The 22698-nt window shown below is 41.6% G+C and overlaps 1 protein-coding gene across 1 annotated transcript in view; it reads left to right on the top strand.

Annotated features, from left to right (window-relative positions):
* Positions 1 to 22698, top strand: part of LOC127447843 (contactin-associated protein-like 5) — a 167211-nt gene that overhangs the window by 134451 nt on the left and 10062 nt on the right. The window contains exons 19-21 of the mRNA XM_051709940.1: positions 12343 to 12567; positions 16577 to 16710; positions 18509 to 18593. Coding sequence (XP_051565900.1) covers positions 12343 to 12567; positions 16577 to 16710; positions 18509 to 18593 — 444 coding nt within the window. The remainder of the gene's footprint in view (positions 1 to 12342; positions 12568 to 16576; positions 16711 to 18508; positions 18594 to 22698) is intronic.

A 22698-nucleotide genomic window follows, 5' to 3' on the forward strand; every position in this document is an offset into this window, starting at 1 on the left:
CACTGGGAATGTGATGAAAGAAATAAAAGCTGAAATAAATAATTCTCTATACTATTATTCTGACATTTCACATTTTTAAAATAAAGTAGTGATCCTAACTAACCTAAGAGGGAATGTTTTCTATGATTAAATGTCAGGAATTGTGAAAAACTGAGTTTAAATGTATTTGGCTAAAGTGTATAATAAATTATATATATATATATATATATATATATATATATATATATATATATATATATATATATATATATATATACACACACACACACAGTATATAGCACACTTTTGGGGTGTTTGACCTGAGGTCTTTTAGGGTGGGCAGTTAGGTTCACTTATTTTGTGTCTCTCGACTGATTATATGGGTACTGTCTTAAACCACTAACCTACAGTAAGTCACACCAATATGAAATAAAATTATTTTTAATACACCTGTACTTGTGTATATAAACTCAGCAAAAAAACAAATGCCCCTTTTTCAGGACACTGTATTTTAAAGATATTTTGTAAAAATCTAAATAACTTTACAGATCATTATTGTAAAGGGTTTAAACAATGTTTTCCATGCTTGTTCAACGAACCATAAACAATTAATGAACATGCACCTGTGGAACGGTCATTAAGACACTAACAGCTTATAGACGGTAGGCAATTAAGGTCATGGTTATAAAAACTTAGGACACTAAAGAGACCTTTCTACTGACTCTGAAAAACACCAAAAGAAACATGCCCAGGATCCCTGCTCATCTGCGTGAATGTGCCTTAGGCATGCTCTATGGAGGCATGAGGACTGCAGATGTGGCCAGGGCAATAATTTGCAATGTCTGTACTGTGAGACGCCTAAGACAGTGCTACAGGGAGACAGGAAGGACAGCTGATCGTCCTCACAGTGGTAGACCATGTGTAACAACATCTGCACAGGATCGGTACATCCGAATATCACACCTGCGGGACAGGTACAAGATGGCAACAACAACTGCCCGAGTTACACCAGGAATGCACAATCCCTCCATCAGTGCTCAGACTGTCAGCAATAGGCTGAGAGAGGCTGGACTGAGGGCTTGTAGGCCTGTTGTAAGACAGGTCCTTACCAGACATCACCGGCAACAATGTCGCCTATGGGCACAAACCCACATTCGCTGGACCAAACAGGACTGGCAAAAAGTGCTCTTCACTGATGAGTCGCGGTTTTGTCTCACCAGAGGTGATGTTCGGACTCGCGTTTATCGTCAAAGGAATGAGTGTTACACTGAGGCCTATACTCTGGAGCTGGATCAATTTGGAGGTGGAGGGTCCATGATGGTCTGGGGCGGTGTGTCACAGCATCATCGGACTGAGCTTGTTGTCATTGCAGGCAATCTCAATGCTGTGCATTACAGGGAAGACATCCTCCTCCCTCATGTAGTACCCTTCCTGCAATGCCACCAGCCATACTTCTCGTTCTGTGCGTGATTTCCTGCAAGACAGGAATGGCAGTGTTCTGCCATGGCCAGCAAAGAGCCGGATCTCAATCCCATTGAGCACATCTGGGACCTGTTGGATCGGAGGGTGAGGGCTAGGGCCATTCCCCCAGTTTATATATGAATTGACACTCTAAATAATTAAATTAACTGTTTATGATACTGTACACTTTAACTTCAGTAATGAATTAACTCTGCAAATTCCACTTAGAATAAGCAAACAACTGGATTTATTAAAGAAAAAAAAATTAGATGAGAAGGGAAAAATTTTAGACTGTTTCACAGTCCACAGATGAATATGGAAACATAAGTACAAATCAAATGTCTCAATATATAATTCTTTTAAATGTACTTAAAAATATTTCAAATATATGCACTATCCAATAAACACACTGAAAATAGAAAAGATATATCAATAAAATGAACTTTTACATGAAATACCTTTGTGACAATAAAATAAGAAGTTAAACAAATAAATTGCGTGGGCCCACACACACACATACACTCTCTCACTTGCGTTCACCCCCTCGTTGCAGGCCTGTACCATTGCTAGTGTGCATTGCGGCCACAAAACAAACAGAGAATTGGCTCTTTCACTCCGAAGAGCTAAGCAAAATAAAGATTGAGTACCTTAATTCCCTTTTAGCACTCATGTCCTCTGAATTACGGAAACTGGATCGCTAAACAGTCTTGTGTCTGACACGCGATCAGACATGCTGCGGTCTCGCCGATCACTCGCTGCCAGAGGAGCCCTGAACCTCACAATCATTCAGTGTGCTATCTGGATCTCCCTCCAGGCAGCGTTTCCAACGATTTAACTGTATCACTGCGGTTGGCGATGATGATTAATGCAGCAAGCTATTAAAGTCCACACTGCAGCTGCTTATAAACAATACTCTGCAGAATTGAGCTTATAGTCAGCACTAACTCATGTGGTGCTCACACACAAGTTAGTGAAAATAATTAGATGAGTTTAATCAGAATCAGAATGAGCTTTATTGCCAAGTATGATTACACATACAAGGAATTTGTCTTGGTGACAGAAGCATGTCTTTCTAATGTCTTTCCTCTAAGAACAGACACAAATAAAACATTCCATTACAAACAAAAAAAGAATACTCAGCGAGGTGCTGGATGAAACTCTTATTAACACTCTGATAGTAATTAAATGAGTAAATAAAATTAATCCTCTTCGGATTATCACGATTTACTCACACACTCATCTGTTCGCAAGCGCATACACTCTCCTTCTCCCTCGAATTCATGCGCACATGCGCTCTCTCTCCATGCCCCTCCCCCAAACTCACAGGAACCAATAATGGATCAAATCCACCTGTGTATAAGATGGGCTTAATGACTTATACACCCATGAATAAAGGGTGAACTAACTTGTTTGCAAAAACCAAGTTTTTCTAAAAGTACATTTCAACCAAACATTATGACTGCTTGGAGTTTCTTAAAGGAACAGGTACCAATATATACTTAACTTTGTGAACTATAATAAAAATCAACACACATAAGCATTGTTGATAAATGCATTCTAAGTTCTCCATTTCAATTTTCTTGAGGAAAAATCTCTGGGGTTACACTCTCCCCCTTCTAAAACTCTCATGCCCCCATGAGACTGCATGAAGATTCAAACTCAAATCTGCATAGTGGCTGTAACATTTGAGTTAGAGTTTACTTTGCCACACTTGGCACACTGGGCCAAAGGATGACACCACAGCGTACCACAAAAGTCTTTCACCTCAGAAGAGCTTCCGAGATGTATAACCATCCTTCTATACACAACAGACAAAGGTTTGTCTGAAGGTTGGCCAAGACCATCATAACTGAGCTTAATGACAGGTTTTGCAGTCCTCTTAGGATGACTGTCAACAGAATTTGTCTCCACTCCTGGAGCATTGCTGAACTGCTTTTCTCTCTCTTCTGTTAATAAATCCTTCCCCAATCTAGGAGGTGATTGAGAAAGATCTCTCATATTCTCTCTCAGACTTCTATCCATCACTTGATTTTGAGGATCATTACTTTCACCATCACTGTGTACAACTTCTTCCTCAACAGCAGGTTCAGATGATCTCATAGACAATGGTTTTGTCTGCATCATGACCCGCTCTGGCAAGTAAGAGCAAAGATCATTCTCACTATCAGAGGAACTATCCACTCCTTCACATTCATTGGTGGCGATTTGGTTTTCCTTTACTTGTTTTTTTTTAACAGACTGGGCTCTAGTTATGGGAGGTCTTGCATCTTTCCTCTGCCTGTTCAGGACAGAAAATATTACATTGTCTCCTATTGGCAACAGATGATCCCTGTGAAGTGTCTTTATCTTTCCAGTTCCTGTTTCAGTCCTCAACTTCTACACAGTTCCTTAACTTTTCCACTATAATGTAGGGCAAGGAATTCCACTTGTCATCCAGTTTGTGTTTACTGGTTAAGGCAAGATTCTGTATGAGAACACAATCTCTTTCATCAAGAATCTGATGTTTCATTTTCTTGTCATAGCGCTGTTTATTCCTTTGATGGTTTTTGAAGGACGTCTCAGCTGCTAGCTGGTAAGCATCTTGAAGTTAATTTATCATTCTTTCAACATACTGCTAGTATGTCACTTCCTTTTCTCCATCTGGTAAAGTACCAAAGCATAGATCCACAGGCAAACGGGCTTCCCTTCCAAACAAGAGATAGTATGGTGAGTAACCAGTTTCATCTTTCTTGGTACAATTGTATGCGTGCACCAACTGGCTGATATGTTGGCTCCATTTGGTTTTCTTGGCTGGGTCAAGGATACCCAACATGGAAGGAAGCGTCCTGTTTAACCACTCAGGCTGAGGGTCACCTTGTGGATGATAAGGCAAGGTTCGTGATTTTATGATCCCCAGCATCCCAAGGAGCTCCTTAATGAGACGGCTCTCAAAGTCTTGTCCATGATCAGAATGTATACGTGCAGGTAGTCCATAGTGCACAAAAAACGTCTCACATAGAACCTTGGCAACGGTCACAGCTCTCTGATCCTTTGTAAGGAAAGCCTGCTCATACTGTGTAAAATGGTCAGTTATGACCAAGACATTTGCAATCCCTTTGGAATCAGATTCAGTATAGAGGAAATCATTACATACAAGGTCTAAGGGGCCACTGCTAGTGATATGATTCAGTGGGGATGACCTCTGCGACAATTTCTTCCTGGTGACACACCTTCCACAAGTCTTTACATACTGCTCAATGTCATGACTCATTTTAGGCCAATAGAACCTATCTTTTTGAGACATTACATCCTCATCCACAATGTGTTTTCCTGGTTTGTATTATAAGCTAATATCATTAGTGGCTAATTTGGCTAACCATTGATGTCTGGTGGCATTTAACTTAGCACTCATCAAGATGTGAGTGAGTTAGTATCGGTTCTTACAACAAACTTGGCTCTATACAGGTAGTCATGTAACTTATCAATTACTACCCACTTGAGAGCCAGAAATTCAATTTAGTGAACTGGATAATGCCGTTCTGCAGCACTCAGCTTTCGGCTTGCATATGCCACTGACCATAGTCCCTCAGAGTATTCTTGATTCAGGACTGCACCTAAGCCATTCAAACTGGCATCAGCCATTAGCTCCATCAGTGGTCACACTATTGCAGAGTAGTTTTTAATGACGCATCAGCAGAACCCACATAACCCTAAGGAACGTAAGGATTTTAGGTCAGTTGGCATCTTCCAGTGGGTGACTATATCCACCTTCTCAGGATCAGAGGCAATCCCAGCAGAAGAAATAATATGTACCACATACTTGACTTGCTGTTGGCAGAACTAGCATTTGTGAATTGAAACTTTCAATCTGCATTTCTCAAGACGGTCAAGTACTTTGAAGAGTCTCTCTTCATGTTCTTCCAGCAAACGGCCGAACACGATCAGGTCATCATCAATCAGAGGTGTGGTTTACTGGTCGGGAATAGTGTGACTGTTGAGTGTCCTGTAGGCAATACACATCCTCACTGCCCCATTCTTCTTCCTAGTGATTACAATGGGTGATGCATAAGGACTTCTGGACTCTTTTATTATGCCAGCTGCAAGCAGGTTTTTTATGTGTCGGCGGACATCCTCAATGTCAGCAGGAGCTATGCGACAGGATCTTTCTCAGAATGGTCTTGGGTCACTCAATCGAATGTGATGTTCCACACCCTTCACTAATCCTACATCCCATTCCTGAAGGGACAAAACATTACTTTTTTCTGACAACTTCTGACATAACCTTTTCCATGCAGCAAGAATGGCAGACGTGCCAAAGTAAAACAACTCTGGGTCAATCTTCTTTGATTATGTTTTCTCTCTGTGAGTCTCAATGACAGTATCGGCAGAAAACAAGTGAGCAATGATGATTCCAGGTGGTATGGAAACCTCTTTTAATGTTTCATTATGCATTGGCACTTGAAAGGTATCCATGTTTACAGTGGAAAAGGGCAGCACCACAGGGGTAATTAATATTCCAGCAGGTAATTGGTCATTAGTCATGGCTTCAACAATAAAGATGTCCTTCTTCAAGGGCTCTTCACACTCAATTTTACAGGCCACATATACCTCAGTTCTTGGAGGGACAATGAGAGCACTGGGCCCTACCCACCTGACTCTTGCTTCTGATAGGTTTGGGCCTTCCTTTCTGGCTTTTGAGTTTAGCACACATCAGGGTAAGTGGTCTTGATCCTTAAAGCATGAGCTACTTGGAGTATTTGTGTCTCCACTCAAAGCAGCAAACCTCCTGAAAAAACTGGCATTTGCCCCAATTATCACAGGAACTTGGTGAAGTCCTTGAGGCTCAGGATAGACCAGCACTAAAATGGAGATAGACTCTTCCACTCCAGTGAAAGCAGCATGGAATGAGGCATCTATCACAATATATCCCTTGTATGGGCTCAATCCCCATATAGATAGTCCGTGAAGAGGCCTTAGTGGCACATCCAGAAGGTATATTGGGTACCATGAGACAAACACTATTGTAACCTAGGACCCACTGTCTAGCAGCGCCTTACACAGATGTCCATTGATCTTCATTGAGACAGTTGAGGAGGGACCCACCAATCCCTTAGGAAGACAGCTTGTTCTAGAGACATCAGCCTGGCTTTTTACTGAAAAACAATCTTTTGTCCCAGCTTTAGGACTGTCACTAGGCACGTCATTCCTCCCACTCTTAGCTTTTCTCAGGGAACAGACTAACTTCTGAATAACTTGGGTAAGGTTCTCAGGAGCTATACATTTTGTGGTGATGTGCCTGTCTTCCCCACACTGGTAACAGAAGTAATCCTCCCGAGCTTGAACATGTCTAGCTCTCGACTGAACAGAAGCAGGTTTGGGTTGTCATTGGGCCTGGCTTGCTTGCGGACCATAGCCTACACTCATGACTCCAATCTGCTGCTAAAGCTGCTGTATTTGTTGCTTTAATGCTTGGACTTCCAAGTCTCGTGGTGTCTCCGCACTTTTCTTAGTGGGCTTAGGTTTAGACTCCAGCATCATAGATGCAGCATACCCATTTGCGGACTCCTCTCCTAATTTGGCTCTCAGGTCCTGGAGTTCCGCTTTTAACTCTTTCACTACTGCAAAGCTGAGTTTTTCATCCTGACACTGCACTGACTTTACCATCTGGCTGCTTCATTTTCCTCAGCTTCTGTGATCTCATTTAAGAGAACTAGGTAAGTAGATGGTTGTGTTTTTCTCTTTCACAGCCTTAGCTGTAGAAGCATCAGGTCTGACTCAATGGCGCCTCTAATCAGTTGCTCTACTCTCACTCTGTCTATCATCTGTGGGGACAATCCACCTCTTTGTACTACTTTGGTTAACTATTTCTCCACTCTGCGCAGGAAATCTGACAGGACTTCGCCAGGACATTGGCGGAGAAGGCGGAAGGCAAAATACAAATCTTTGCCTGACTCAGAGGTTCCGAATGTACTTTCTAGGGCCTCTATGTACTGTAGAGCATTAGCATCAGGGCTAGAAAATCGTTCTGCTTTGATAATATCAAGGGCAGGCCCATTTAAGCTCTATACTATTCTTCTCCTCTTCTCTTTTTCAGAGCACTCACACTCAGTGATCATCATACATGCTTGGTCAATCCAGTTCTCCATTGTCTCTTCACCCAGCGGAGTAGGAACAGAGCCAGAGAAAGTATGTAATCTTCTATATGAATTACTGTCAGTGGGTTGTCTGCCCGTTTTGTCTAACAGGTCTCCCACAGCCCAGATTATTGACTCAGGAGAACCAGTAATGTGACTGGCAAGAGAAAATAAGGCTTGTATGTCCATCATAGACTTCCCTTCATCAGTCAAGAACATTGCCAGCTTTCCTGCAAACCTACCAGGAGATAGCCCAAACCCCTAAGTTACCATCTCCTTCCAGGGATCTTCCTCCTCAGCAGGCAGCAGTTCAGTGGGAATGAGCATAGGGTTCACAACCTCACGACACTCATAATACACTTAAGGTTTCTGGGTTAATGCCTTCTTTTGTAGCTCTGACACACATCCTTCCCCAAGCTTTCACAGTTTGAGTTACATCCTCAATACGCATCACATCGATATCAGCAGAAACCTCTACCAGCAAAATGGCATGAGTCTCATCAACCACTGCCTCTTTGCACCACCTGGTAAGTTCTGCTGGAAGTCAGGATTTCCAGTTGAATCCATTACAGTTGTCAGGTCTATAGCAATATACTATGTTAAATTAAATCAATTGGTTTCTAAATTTTCTTTTGAGCTAGGGCATAAAAGAGGAATTTAATGTACAGGCTACCACTGTAGCACTCTCTTCACTCACAGGGGTGTTTGACCTGATTGTTCTTTTAGGGAGGGCACTTGGGTTCAGGTATTTTATGTCTCTCAGCTGATTATATGGGTCCTCTCTTAAATCACTAGCCTACTGTAAGTCACACCAATATGAAATAAAATATGAATTTTAATACACCTGTACTTGTGTATATTTATGACTTAACACTCTAAATGATTAACTTAACTGTTTAAGATACTACACACTTTAACTTAAATGAATAAATATCCTCTGCAAATTCCACTTATAATAAGAAAATTACAGGATTTATAAAAAAAAAATAAAAAAAATAGGATAAGAGAAATATTTGAGACAGTTTCACAGACCATGTATGGACATGGAAATATAATTTTGGTATATAACCCTTTACAGGTGAGTGCAAATCAAATGTCTCTTAATATATAACACTCTTTTATACGTACTTAGTCTTAACTTGTACTTAAGGATATTTCAAATATACGCAATATCCAATAAACACTCTGAAAATAGAAAATATCTCATTAAAATTAACTTTTACATGAAATACCTTTGTGACAATAAAATAAGTGAAACAATTAACTTACGTGGGCTCACACACACCTCTCACTCATGCTCACCCCCTCGTTGCAGGCCTGTATGGTTGCTAGTGTGCGTTGTGGCCACAAAACAAAGAGAATCTCTCCGAAGTGCCAAGCAAAATAAAGATTGAGTACCTTAATTCCCTTTTAGAACTCATGTCCTCTGAATTAGGGAAATTAGATCGCTAAACAGACTTTGTGTCTGACGCGTGATCAGACATACCGCCGCCTTTTATACTTTAACTACAAATGTTCGCTTCCGTACATCTCTGTGACGTGCGCTCATGAGACGGATGATGAAAGCTCCTTGGTAAGGTCACGTGGAGGAGGAGTCAGGAAGCGCATCATTGTTTACATTGTTTTTTTTATTATTATTATTAGGAAATGATTTTATTTTATATTGTTTTGGACTGTTTTGGTTTGTGAACGGCACTTGGTCTGTGCAAGTTTCTATCGTAAACGACGTGCTTCCTGCCTCCTCCACGTGACCTTACCAACAAGCTTACGTCATCCCTCTCATGAGCGCACATCACAGAGACGTATGGAAGTGAACATTTGTAGTGAAAAAGTATATAAGTATTGTTTTGTTTCTCAAAATAATCCATCGTTTGTGTTCAGAAGAACTTTATTTGTCGACTGGAGTCATGTGGATTATTTTTGATGCACCCTAAATATGCATTTTGGACCGTCAAAAAATAGAGGACATTCACTTGCATTGTTTAGAGGAGGAGGCCTGAAAAGAAAAGTCTTAAAATTCTGTTTTGAAGAAGAAAGAAACTCAGATACATCTTGGATGTCCTGAGGGTGAGTAAATTATCAGCAAATTTTCATTTTTGGGTGAACTATTCCTTTAAAGTCCACACTATAGCTGCTTTATACAATACTCTGCAGAATTGAGCTTCCAGTCAGCACTAACTCGTCTGGTGCTCACACAGACAAGTTAGTGAAAAAAAAAATGAGATGAGTTTAATGTCTTTCCAATTAGAACAGACACAAATAAAACACTATCACAAAAACAAAAGAATATTCAGTGAGATGCGAGATACTGAAACTCTTATTAACAATCTGACAGCAATTAAATGCATCCTGTTCGGATTATCATGATTTACCCACACATTCATCAGTTCGCAAGCGCATACACTCTCCTTCTCTCTCGCATTCATGTCTCACACAAGTGCTCTCTCTCTCTCTCTCTCTCTCTCCACGCCCCTCCCCCAAACTCACAGGAACCAATAATGGATCAAATCCACCTGTGTATAAGATGGGCTTAATGACTTCTACACCAATAAATAAAGGATGAACTAACTTGTTTGCAAAAACCACGTTTTGCTAAAAGTACATTTCAACCAAATATCATGACTTCTAGGAGTTTCTTAAAGGAACAGGTACCAATATATATTTTGTGAACTATAATAAAACTCAACACACATGATAAGCAGTGTTGATAAATGCATTCTAAGTTCTCCATTTGGGGAAACATTTATGGGGTTACACATACACACACTATATATATGTGGCGTAACGAGCGGCTCAAGGGGTTCAGAAAGTTCTCAGATGATACACCTCTAAGGAGGTTTACCTCCACAGTAAGTAGCGACAACACCACCCTGGTTTAATTACCCAGGGAAATACCAAATAAGGACACACAGGTTCGATTTCTCTCACACAGAGACAATGAGATGTGGGTATGTATATACCAAAAATATGTCTTTATTAAATCACAATAAAAAATAAATAAAAAAAAGGGCATTCAATGTGGTGTAGCAGGAATAAAGTGCCAATAAAGGCAAACAGCACCAAGCTGTGATATAACATCAAGACACAAATGCACAAAATAATGAGCTGGGGCTTACCAGTAGCAAGGCAGGCTAGATACAGGGCTTTAATAATGCCCGCAATAATAAATACCCACACGTGCACCAAATCACACTCTCACGTACTCCAGTGAGATTCACTGCAAAGATCTGCACACAGCACTCAGTGAAAGGAGAACCACCACCACACGGGGACAGCTAGCCTGCCCACGCCAGGCCCCCAGCTCCTAGAAAGACAAAGAAAAAAATAAAATAAAACACAAAAAGAACACACAAACAAATCAAAACCAAATTCAAGAAAACCAATGATCACAGAAAATAAATCAAATTAGAAAATAAACTCAGGGTCTTATATCGGCCACCCTTTACAGGAAACAAAATCAAATTAGAATACAAAAAGAAAGACACTCAAACCTGAGGATATCAAACTCCAAAGTCTTTCTGAGTGCAAGTAGTAGCCCACCAACCCCACCCACCAGGCTTGAAGGGAAAAACAAACAAAATAAAGCCAGCAAAGCACCTAAACACACAAGCAAACTAAATAAAACAAAATAATATCAGCAGCAGCAATAGCAAACAAAACTATATAAAATGAAAAAAAGCTTGAAAGCCAGCAAAAGGAAACAAAAATATTTAAGCGACCACAGCGCCAAAACACAAACATAAGCTAAACAAGCGAAACAAACAAAGGTGAAACAAAACAGCAGCGAAGCTTCAAGCAGCAACAGAGCAGGAAGAGACATGCTAATGGGCTGATTTATTCACTTAAAAATGCAAAGAAAAGTTAAAAAAAAAAAAAACGAATCCACATACCTTTAAAGGTGGCCGTAGAGACATGAGTGGGTTTTACATACCAATATGGAGACCATAACATCTATCCAGCAGCCAATACTTAAGTTCACTTGACGAGAAATTAATACACAGATCATGCACCACAAAACCTGCGCAACATACTGAACATGCCCATAATGGTAAACAGAAAATACACCTACCGAGCAGGAGAGCAGCAGTCACCAAATGACACACTGTTCTTTAGTGCATCAATTCTTTAGAACAGCGCACTAAAAAAATCCGACTCCAATGAACGGCAACCAGCCGCACTATGCGGTATGGTGAGCACATCCGAGCAGACATCAGCTTTCCCATGAAATGTTACAATTAGCGGTATACAAGCGACAATAAGCAAGAGTACAGCAGTACAGAATAAACACATACATCTGACGCAGGGCAGCAGAATCCCAGAAACAGTTATCAGCTGAACAATTGACGCACTGCCTAGCTGACCTGGTGACACCTTTTTTTATACACCCACTAAATGAGGCTCAATAATAAGTAAACGCCAAAGGGGCGTGGGCATCAAATAGCCTTGAGGGTAGAGGCAAATAATTGCATTTCACCACACACACACACACACACACACACACATATATATATATATATATATACACTGTATAAATGAATAAAGTATATATAGCTTTCAAACTTCTAGTATTTTTTAACTTTCAGACAACATTCAAGGTTTCTCTTAACAAAATTTCTCTTACTTGTTATAGCAGTTTCTATTATTTATTCAATTGTTTGTCTCAATGTCTGTGTGGCAGTCCCACACCGAGTTCAAAGTGTTTTGTTCAAAACTTGCTGAAACCAAATGTCTCTCAAGTGTAAGCAATTAGATTTATAGTCGGTGACAAAATCTATCTTTGTGTCCACAGAGGTGTCCATGTCCTTTGAAAGAGGTGCATCTGTTATCTACACCTTTCAGGAGCCATTCTCTGTCATGCAGAACAGGACGGCCACAGTAATGTCTGTCCCCTCTCAGTATATCAAGTCCAGAGACAACATGGCACTCAGTTTCCAAACCACCCAGAGTCCTGCCATGCTGCTCACAATCAACACACTCAACCAGCAGTATGTGGCAGTCATCTTAGCACGGAACGGTGAGACGGCTGTGCAAATGTGAATCATTGTCAAAATAGATGGGCTGGTATTGGTTTATATGCCTATAATAGGTATATTGCAGAAGTATATTTACATCCCCAATTATCTGGAATATTATATTGCAAGATTAAATTTAAAGAAGCATAAAAAAGTTATAGCTTCCTGATTGTCTTCTCTCCCTCTAATTAGGTGAAGGCCACAAGGCCAATGTTTAATCCCCTGGGCTGCTCATTTAATTTTAAAACTATCAGTTTTACAGCTACATATATCACTCGAAGGTGTAAAGAATCTCAGTAAATCACAATAAGCTAACAACATATTATCAGCAAAACTAGATCAGGCATTCTCACAAACCTTATGATTTGAAAAACCAATGTCTTTAATTCCACACCTTTCTCCTGGTAGACATGAAAACTCTCAGATTAGTCATTCCTTTGATCAGTAACCTTACCACAGCATGGATGTTTATCATACAACATACATAGTGGCTTTAAAAAGTATTGGCACATTTGAACACTTGAGCTGCACTTAATTGTATGAATTGCATTGCATTAAACATCAAACCATGCCATGAGTTACCACTGCAAACAAATTATACTAGTTCCCTATCTGTCACTCACTTGACATTGTGTTGATGTAGTGACACTAGGGGTCACTCTTGGGAGCCTAAACACCTCTGATCTTTGAAAAAAGGCCAATGGGAACTGGCGAGTGGAATTTGCATGCCACTCCCCCGGACATACGGGTATAAAAGGAGCTGGTATGCAACCACTCATTCAGATTTTCTCTTCGGAGCTGAATGGTTCTATTCATTAAAGCTGAATTCATCCGCGAGTTCATTCACCTCATCTGCTGGATTTTACAGCGCATTTCAGCGGCTTCTCCCCCTCTGCACCCGTGGAGTGCAGAGAACGCCCCTGGGCGCTTCGGCAGAATAACAAAAAGAGTATATTCTAAAAAGAGTATATTTTCATTCTAAAAGAGCGGCACACACAGAACGTCTTTTTAAAGATGCTTTTCCGTTTGTGTGTTATTCCTGGTTGCGGTCATTATCTCTCCGCTTCTGACGGCCACGATCACTGTCTTACGTGTCTGGGCACTGCCCACGTGGAGACATCGTTCGTGGATGGGTCTTGTCCTCATTGCTCATCCCCTCATGGGACCTCTCTGTAGTCCCTCGGGGTCTACGGAGAGCCCCCTTCGAGCCCCTGGAGTCAGCTGAGCTTTAGGCACTCTCTTTGAAGACTGCCCTCCTGACTGCGCTCACTTCCATCAAGAGGGTATGGGACCTGCAGGCGTTCCCAGTCAGCGAAACATGTCTGGAATTTGGTCCGGGCTACTCTCACATGATCCTGAGACACCGACCAGGCTATGTGCCCAAGATTCCCACGACCCCTTTTAGGGATCAGGTGGTGAACCTGCAAACGCTGCCACAGGAAGAGGCAGACACAGCTTTGGCGTTGCTGTGTCTGGTGCGTGCTTTACGCATCTATTTGGATTGCACGCAGAGCTTTAGAAGCTCCGAGCAGCTCTTTGTCTGCTTTGGTGGACAGCGGAAAGGAAGTGCTGTCTCCAAACAGAGGATCGCCCACTGGGTCATTGACGCCATCGTGATGGCATATCACGCTCAGGACGAGCCACCCACCGTGGTGCTACGAGCTCACTCTACTAGGAGTGTAGCAGCCTCCTGGGCCCTGACCGGTGGCGCCTCTTTGGCAGACATCTGCAGAGCATCGGGCTGGGTGACACCCAACACCTTTGCGAGGTTCTATAATCTCCGGGTTGAGCCGGTTTCGTCCCGTGTGTTGTCAGGTCTGAACAGGTAAGTTCCGGGACAGCTGGCCGGGTGTACCGCTTGCGTATAGTGCCTTTCCCCTCCCATGAGGTGAAGATGTACGCCTTTGATTCCCAGTCCTGTTCACAAGTTGTGATCCCTTGATGATTTTCCTCCTTAGCCCTGTGGCAGACGAATTTGCGGAGAAACTCGCTGCCGGTCCAGTACATGTGCTAACTAAGCCCTGTACTGAGGTAGGTGCTCCAAATGCACTGGTTCCCCATAGGTGACCCCATGTGATATATCTTCCGCTAAATCGTTTCCCTGTCGGTAAACTGTGTCTTTTTTGGGCAGAGGCCCCTCTGCCCCCGGTCACCATGCTTGTAGAAACTCCGCCCCCCTCGGGTAGGACCTACCAGGTGACTTCTCCACATGACATACTTCCGACAAGACTCGGTACGACCATGTGACGTATTTCCACTCGAAATACCCCCCCCTTCTCTGGGTTGGGTGTGGTCTCCATGGTGTCTTCCCCTTGGGAGTGACATTTATGGCCCCCAGTCGGTTAACAAATTCCACTCTTTTTGGGGAGAAAAAAGAGGAAAAGAGGCCACAGCTGGGCTAGCCTGTTCCTATTTGTTGGGCAGTTGATTTGTTCCCGAAGGACCGTTCGATGCTCATAAGAGCGTTGGGGGAGGTTACGTAACGCCCTGGTGCACTGGCTATGAGGCACACAGAGGTCTGCCCATCTCGCACCGCTAGTCCACGTAACACAGTTCAGTAGTCGTGGCATTTTGTACAGGGACCCCTAGTGTCACTGCATCGACACAACGTCAAGTGAGTGACAGATAGGGAACGTCCTGGTTACTTGCGTAACCTCCGTTCCCTGATGGAGGGAATGAGATGTTGTGTCCCTCTTGCCACAACGCTGAACTACCCGCTGAAATGGCCGGGACCTTGTCTCGGCTCCTCAGCACATTACCTGAATGAGTGGTTGCATACCAGCTCCTTTTATACCCGTATGTCCGGGGGAATGATATGCAAATTCCACTCGCTAATTCCCACTGGCCTTTTTTCAAAGATCAGGGGTGTTTAGGGCTCCCAAGAGTGACCCCTAGTGTCACTACATCGACACAACGTCTCATTCCCTCCATCAGGGAATGGAGGTTACGAAAGTAACCAGGACATTTTTCTCAGAATTAACCTCATTTTTCTGAGCCATAATTGCAATTACTTTTAACCAACTGGTCTCAAGGATGTTTTAGTGGATGTATGAAGTCAGATCCCCTCGAGTGGCACACAGGTGACCTAGCAAAGTAACAACAGGTGTATTTTATCACATTAATTATGGATGAACCAAATTCCACTAAGTTTGACTACCAGAAAGTGTCCAAACACATTTGCTTTTATACTGAACAAAATGTTTTATCATTTGAAACCTAAAATACTTTTTTTTTAATGTCTTGCTTGAAAAGTGTGCTTGTGCTATATTTCTTTTAAATAAATGCCATTTGGCTTGATATTTTATTATAAAATGCAAAGACATTCATACATTTTGAAAGGTGTCCAAATGATTTTTGGGGCCACTGTATCTACAGTAATAGCACCACGCACATTATTTTTGTGCTAAGTCCAATCACATGTGCTTTTTGCAAATATTGAAGGGAAGTGTTAGCTGCAGTAATCCTTGGCACACAAAGAAAGCCAGGAGATGTTGAAATTTAACACTACCAACTTTGCATTATGAAGGTGCAGGTCAGTGCTGATATTCCCTCACAGTGTAAAGCAGAGTTCTTTAGTCCCCCAGATCTGGCACTATATGTGTGTAGGAGGGATAAATAAGTATGTATTGACATATTCAGTACAAGGCAAAGGGCTAGAGGCTGCCAGAGAATTAATATTTATGAAACTTTTAGAGCAGCTACTAAGGCCCTGCATAGTCTATATATAAAAGCTTTGTCACATAGACTTATGCAGTTCTTTCCTTGGGAGCTTCTATTGTCTTGCTGAGCTCTGTAAGAATAGTGAGGCGCAATTGTATTGGAACCTACATAATTTACTGTGATTGAAGTTACAGTGTTTTAAAATTTGCTTGACCAATCTAAGTACCAAATGGATAATTAAATTGATTTTACAATGTTTTACAGCATGCTCACGATAACATTATTCATCCCTGACTGCAGCTATGTGTAGCCTATGCCAAATATGCTAAATCTATTGATCTGTCCACTCAGGGAGTTTACAGATCTGGTACCGACTTCATAAGGAGAAGAGACCGGATGTGTTTAGCCCGATTTTGAGTAGTCTGTCAGATGGACGGCTGCATAGAGTTCATATCCATTGGGAGGGAAAGGATGTGTTTGTTCAGGTGTTATATTACATTACACACATGAAACACAAACTACAGATGTGTAATCATCACATGTACTGTACGTAAGAATACAAAATACATTATATAACTGGATACTACAAGTGTGGAACACTGAAATGCTTGTCATAAAATGCTAGTCATAAGAGGTTTGTGACACCTGCTTTCCAGCACTTACATTGTGCAAGAGAGCTCCCAGTTTTGTGCATTGGTTGAAAAGTTTTTTGGTAAATATCAAATTTTATGAATAAATATGTGTTCAGAAGAGTTGTGTGTTTAAATTGAGTGTTTGTTATGGATCATTTTTTAATGATGCATATGGATTGCATGTGTGGAGTTTGATCACGTTTTGCATAAATGCGAGGACTGGGTATGTACATTTTGAATTAATTATATCTTATTTAATGATTTATAGCCAAGAGTTTTTTCCAGTTTAGTAAATAAGTATAATACGTGTTATATCTGAAAACGTGTAAGAGAATTGTATTGTTTAAACTGTTATACATGTCCTTAAAGCCTGGTTTAAAAAATAAGCAAAATGCTTTAAGCGATTTAAGCATGTGTTAAATGCATAAAATGCTTTGACTGATTTAAGCAATACTTAAATGCATAAAATGCTGTGAATGACATAAGCATGTATTATGGTGGTGTCTGCTGAAGCATATGGGTAGGCTAATGTCCTGTTTGTATTTTCATTTAGCATTAGTCTCTACCATATTTCATTTTTGCATTTCATTTTTGTATTTATTTATTTATTTATTTTGTACTTCATTGAATTGTATTTTTTTATTTTTTTATTTTTTATTTTCTTTATTCTTTTCTTTTTTTTATACAGTCGTCAGATTACTATACTATATATATATATATATATATATATATATATATATATATATATATATATATATATATATATATATAAATGTTTGGTATAATGTACAGATTTTGCTGTTTTGGAAGGAAATTGGTACTTTAATTCAGCAAGGTGGCATTCAACTGATCACAAAGTATAGTCAGGACATTACTGATGTAAAAAAAAAAACAACACCATCACTATTTGAAAAAAGTCATTTTTGATCAAATCTAGACAGGCCCCATTTCCCCTCAAAAAAAGCTACTTTTGAAACAGAAAAACAAAAAGAAAAGGTTCAAGTGGGCAAAGAAAAACAGACATCAGACAACAGATAATTGGAAAAGAGTGTTATGGATCTTAACACCATTGAGCTTTTGTGGGATCAGCTAGACTGTAAGGTGCATGAGTGCCCGACAAGACAGCCGCATTGATGGCAAGTACAGCATGAAGCATGGGGTGAAATGTCACCTGAGTATCTGGACAAATTGACAGCTAGAATGCCAATGAAAGCTGTCATTGCTGCACATAGAGGATTTTTTATGAGAACTCTTTGAAGTAGTTTAAGAAGTTCTTATTTTTTATTTTTTTTTCAAATTGTAATAGTAATTTTTCATGTTATTAATGTCCTAACTATACATTGTGATCAGTTGAATGCCACTTTGGTGAATAAAAGTACCAGTTATTTTCCAAAAGAGCAAAATCTGTACATTATTCTAAACTTATGGCCACCAGTGTATGTGTGTGTGTATATAATATATATATATATATATATATAATCCCAAAGCAAATGCAATAGAAATAGCATTTCAATGATCCACACTTGTAGTATCCAGTTACACACATATACAGTATATATAGAGGGCTGTCATTTAACTCATTAATTTAGAGTGATTAATTGCGGTGCTATTTTTCAGTACTTCTTTCCTTCTTTCCATTAATTGTTTGCAGGTTGACCATGAAAATAAGAAGTACACCCTATCATATGATGCAGCGTTTAATTCTATGAAGTCACTGACCTTGGGAAAAGTGACAGGTAATGGATCTAATTTATCTGTTTTTTTTTTTTTAAAGAGCCTTATTCAGTCCTTTGCAATAGACAAGTTTCCAATTATCTGTAATATAGATTAAAAATATCTACATACTTGATGTTTGTAACGAATGAGGCTGGTATCCCTTCAGCTGACCACCAGAGGGAGCCTTCTCCTGAATACTGACACTATACCGTTTCTTCTATGGTGACTTCCTGTTTGTACTATATAAATAGCCATGCTTCTCCATTGTGACTTTGTGAGCTATTTCCAGTTTCACTGTCTTACCAAGCGTTATTCTCATTGTCTGTTTCATTGCCTACTTGTTATGACCATTGTGCCTGCTTTACTGGATTACTGTTTTTAGATTGCTGTTTTGCTCTGTTTTCCTGGTTGGACTGATTACCTGTGTAATGACTACTTTGCCTGCTTCAACGATTATGTTTCTGCCTCGTGTCTTGGATTTGTTTGCTGATTGTAATAAACTTCTTGCATATGGATTCTACCTTCGCTTCCATGTTGAGTCCCTTACAGAATACTTCGCCACCAATGAATCCAGCAGAAGTTTCTCAGCTTCAGGCTGCATTCGCTCACCAGAGCAAACAGCTCAAAAGTTTCCAGGAACAACTGAACCACCTAAGAACTGAAAATGAAAACCTTGCCCACTATATCCATTCTCTTCCATCTCCACAAGCTACACCTGGAAGATTGGCTCTTCCTGATAAGTTTGATGGCTCGCCAGAGAAATGTAAGTGATTTTTTTACGTCAATGTAAAGTATATTTCTCCAATCAACAAGAGTCATTCAGTCAGGAGTCCAAGAAATGTGCTTTATGATGACATTCCTTACCGGTAATACAGTAGACTGGGCCTCAGCTGTTTGGGAGAGTGATAATCGGCTTCGAACGTAATTTGATTACTTCACTTCCCAGATCCATTAATTGTTTTACACAGAGGAAGGTAAAGATGTCTCTGTTCAGTTGCTTTATGTAACGCCAGGGTTCACATTCTGCAGCTGACTTTGCCACACACTTCAGGACATTAGCAGCCCAAAGTGGATTAAATTAGATTGCACTCAGGACTGTGTGTTCAGAGAGGGACTGAACTACAATCTGCAGGCTGAACTCACATGTAAGGGTGAGGATTCAACACTCACTGAATTTTTTTCATTGGCTGTAAGGATTGATAATTTACTGCACAATTCAAAGATTAGTCCCAAGTCACAACCATCAGTCCATAGTCAAGTCCAGGCATTCCCTGAAGCTCCTGAACGGATGCGGATCACCTATACCAGAGTTTCTGATGAAGAACGCGATCGTCAAATCAGGAGCGACTGTGTTATTACTGTGGTGAAAGGAAGCATCGAAACTCCACATGCCCTTACAAAGGCAAGAAATATCAAGACTCCAGAACTATTGTGAATACCATGAACATTTAATCTCCCACACACCACAGTTACTCTCTTCCCATTGAGCTCTCCTTTGATAAACTGAAATCTGTTTCTGCACTTGTCAGCTCAGGGGCTGCTGTGAATTTAATTCACCAAGGTCTAGTACAAGAACTCCATATCCCTACAGTACCTTGTATACCCACCATTAACATTACTGCTGTGAATAATGCACCTATAGGCACAGGCATCACTCACCAAACTGTTCCAGTGACACTACGGGTTGGATTGTTTCACACAGATCATATCTCTCTTGTCGTTGACTCGCCCAAGTATCATCTCATCCTGGGTCACCCATGGCTGGCTATCCATGATTGCATCATCTCCTGGAACCAGGGAGAGTTAAAACAATGGTCAGATTACTGTCAGTCTAATTGTCTTCATGTCACAGTCACCATGCCATGTTTGACTACCAGTGTCAAAAGTCCTGAAAACAAAGCTCAAGTCCAGGTCCTGAGGGAATATTCTGAATTCCGAGGTATTCAGCAAAATCAAGGCTACAAAATTACCCCCTCATCGTCCATGGGACTGCATTGTTGAGTTACTACCCAACATGGCACCTTCTAAGAGCAAAGCCTATCCATTGTCAAGACCTGAAACCATGGCCATGGAGACTTGCGTCAAAGAGGCTTTAGCTTCAGGGTTCATTCGTCCTTCCACATCACCAGCTGCAGCTGATTACAAGATCCTGGCAGTCACAGAGTGGCCGAGACCCACACTGTTAAGGAGCTACAATGTTTCCTGGGTTTTGCGAGCTTCTACAGGCAGTTTATCCCCAACTACATTCTCATCTCTGCTCCTTTAACGTCATTAATCAAGGGAAAACCACCCAAGCTACTATAGTGACTCTGCTCAAAAGGCCTTCGACACTCAAGACAACTTTCACGACCATTCTCAAGCACCCAGATCCTAACCAACCGTTCATTGTGGAAGTGAATGCTTCAGACAGTGTCATAGGGGTGGTGCTCTCAACACCAAGGTAACCCTGGTAAACTTTATCCTTGTGCTTTTCCCACAAACTGAACTCAGCTGAAAGGATCTATGATGTTGGAAATAAAGAACTACTCTCCACGAAGGCTGGGTTAGAAGAGTGGCACCACTGGCTTGAAGGTTCTGTCCCTCCATTCCAAGTAATCACCGACCATAAGAACCTCGAATACATCAAGGGAGCAAAACGTCTGAATCCATGACAAGCCCGATGGTCACTCTTCAAGGTTTCAATTCAGTCACCTACCGCCCTGGCAGTAAGAACTGCAAAGCTGGTGCTCTCTCTCGTCGTCATGATCCCCTTCGCAACATACCTCAAAACGAATCTATACTCCCACCTTCTGTCATCGCACCCATAATCTGGGACATCATGGAAGAGATACAAAGAACCCAACAAGCAGACCCTGCACCACCTGAATGCCCTCCAACAAAACATTATGTACACGCGCTCTACGCCAAAGAACAATCCAATGGATCTATACCTCCCTCAGCACTGGACACCCTGGCATCCAGAAAACTATAAGCCTGGTACGTAACTCATTTTGGTGGCCTTCACTCAATGATGTCACTGCATACATTAAAGTGTCAAGTTTTTGCAAAGTCTAAAACCCCCAGAGAACTGCCAGCCGGCATGCTACAGCCACTGCCTATCCCTCAGAGACCCTGGTCCCACCTGTCTGTCGACTTAATCACTGATCTGTCAAACTCCAATGGGTATACCACCATCTTTGTTCTCATTTATCATTTCTCCAAGTCATGCAGTCTAATCCCCATGAAAGGTCTACCCACTGCCATGGAAACCGCTAACGCTCTGTTCCACCAAGTTTTCAGGATCTGTGGTCCGCAAGAAGACATGGTGTCTGACCAGGGACCGCAGTTCACTTCGAGAGTCTGGCAGGCTTTCTGTAAACAGCTGGACATCAACGTCAGCCTCATGTCTGGTTATCATCCTCAGGCAAACGAACAGGTGGAGAGACTAAATCAGAAAATCAGCAGATACCTCAGGTCTTAATGCAGTTGAGAACAACAGAGGTGTAGTGACTTCCTTCCATGGGCTGAATATGCCCAGAACTCCCTCACGCACTCATCTACTGGACTCACTCCCTTCCAATGTGTGTTAGGCTACCAACCTCCTATGTTCCCTTGGTCGGGTGAACCCTCTATGGTGCCAGCAGTGGATTGTTGGATCAGGCAGAGCGAGCAAGTGTGGGACAGTGCGCATGTCAGCTTGCAGCGGGCCGTCCGGGCCCAACTGATCCAAGCTGATCATCGGAGGCGTCCCCACCCTGACTACGAGACCTCAAGTTGAGGCTACCCTGCAGGAAACTCAGCCCCAGGTATGTTGGTCTGTTCAGAATTGTAAGACAAATCAATCCTGTAACTTACCAACTGGAGCTACCTGCTAACTACCGCATCTCTCCTTCCTTTCACGTGTCATTGTTGAAACCTGCCCACCTGACATCTGGCCCCAGAACCACAGATCCTGAGCCGCCTCCTCCGCTGGAGATAGATGGATCACCTGCTTACATGGTCAGAGAGATCATAGACTCGCATCGTCTAGGGGGCCTGATGCAGTACCTGGTGGACTGGGAAGGTTATGGACCAGAGGAGAGATCTTGGGTAGCTGCCAAGGACATTCTGGACCCATCATTGATCCATGACTTCCATCGAGGGCAC

Source organism: Myxocyprinus asiaticus, chromosome 11 (genome assembly GCF_019703515.2).
Source record: "Myxocyprinus asiaticus isolate MX2 ecotype Aquarium Trade chromosome 11, UBuf_Myxa_2, whole genome shotgun sequence".
Lineage (NCBI taxonomy): Eukaryota > Metazoa > Chordata > Actinopteri > Cypriniformes > Catostomidae > Myxocyprinus > Myxocyprinus asiaticus.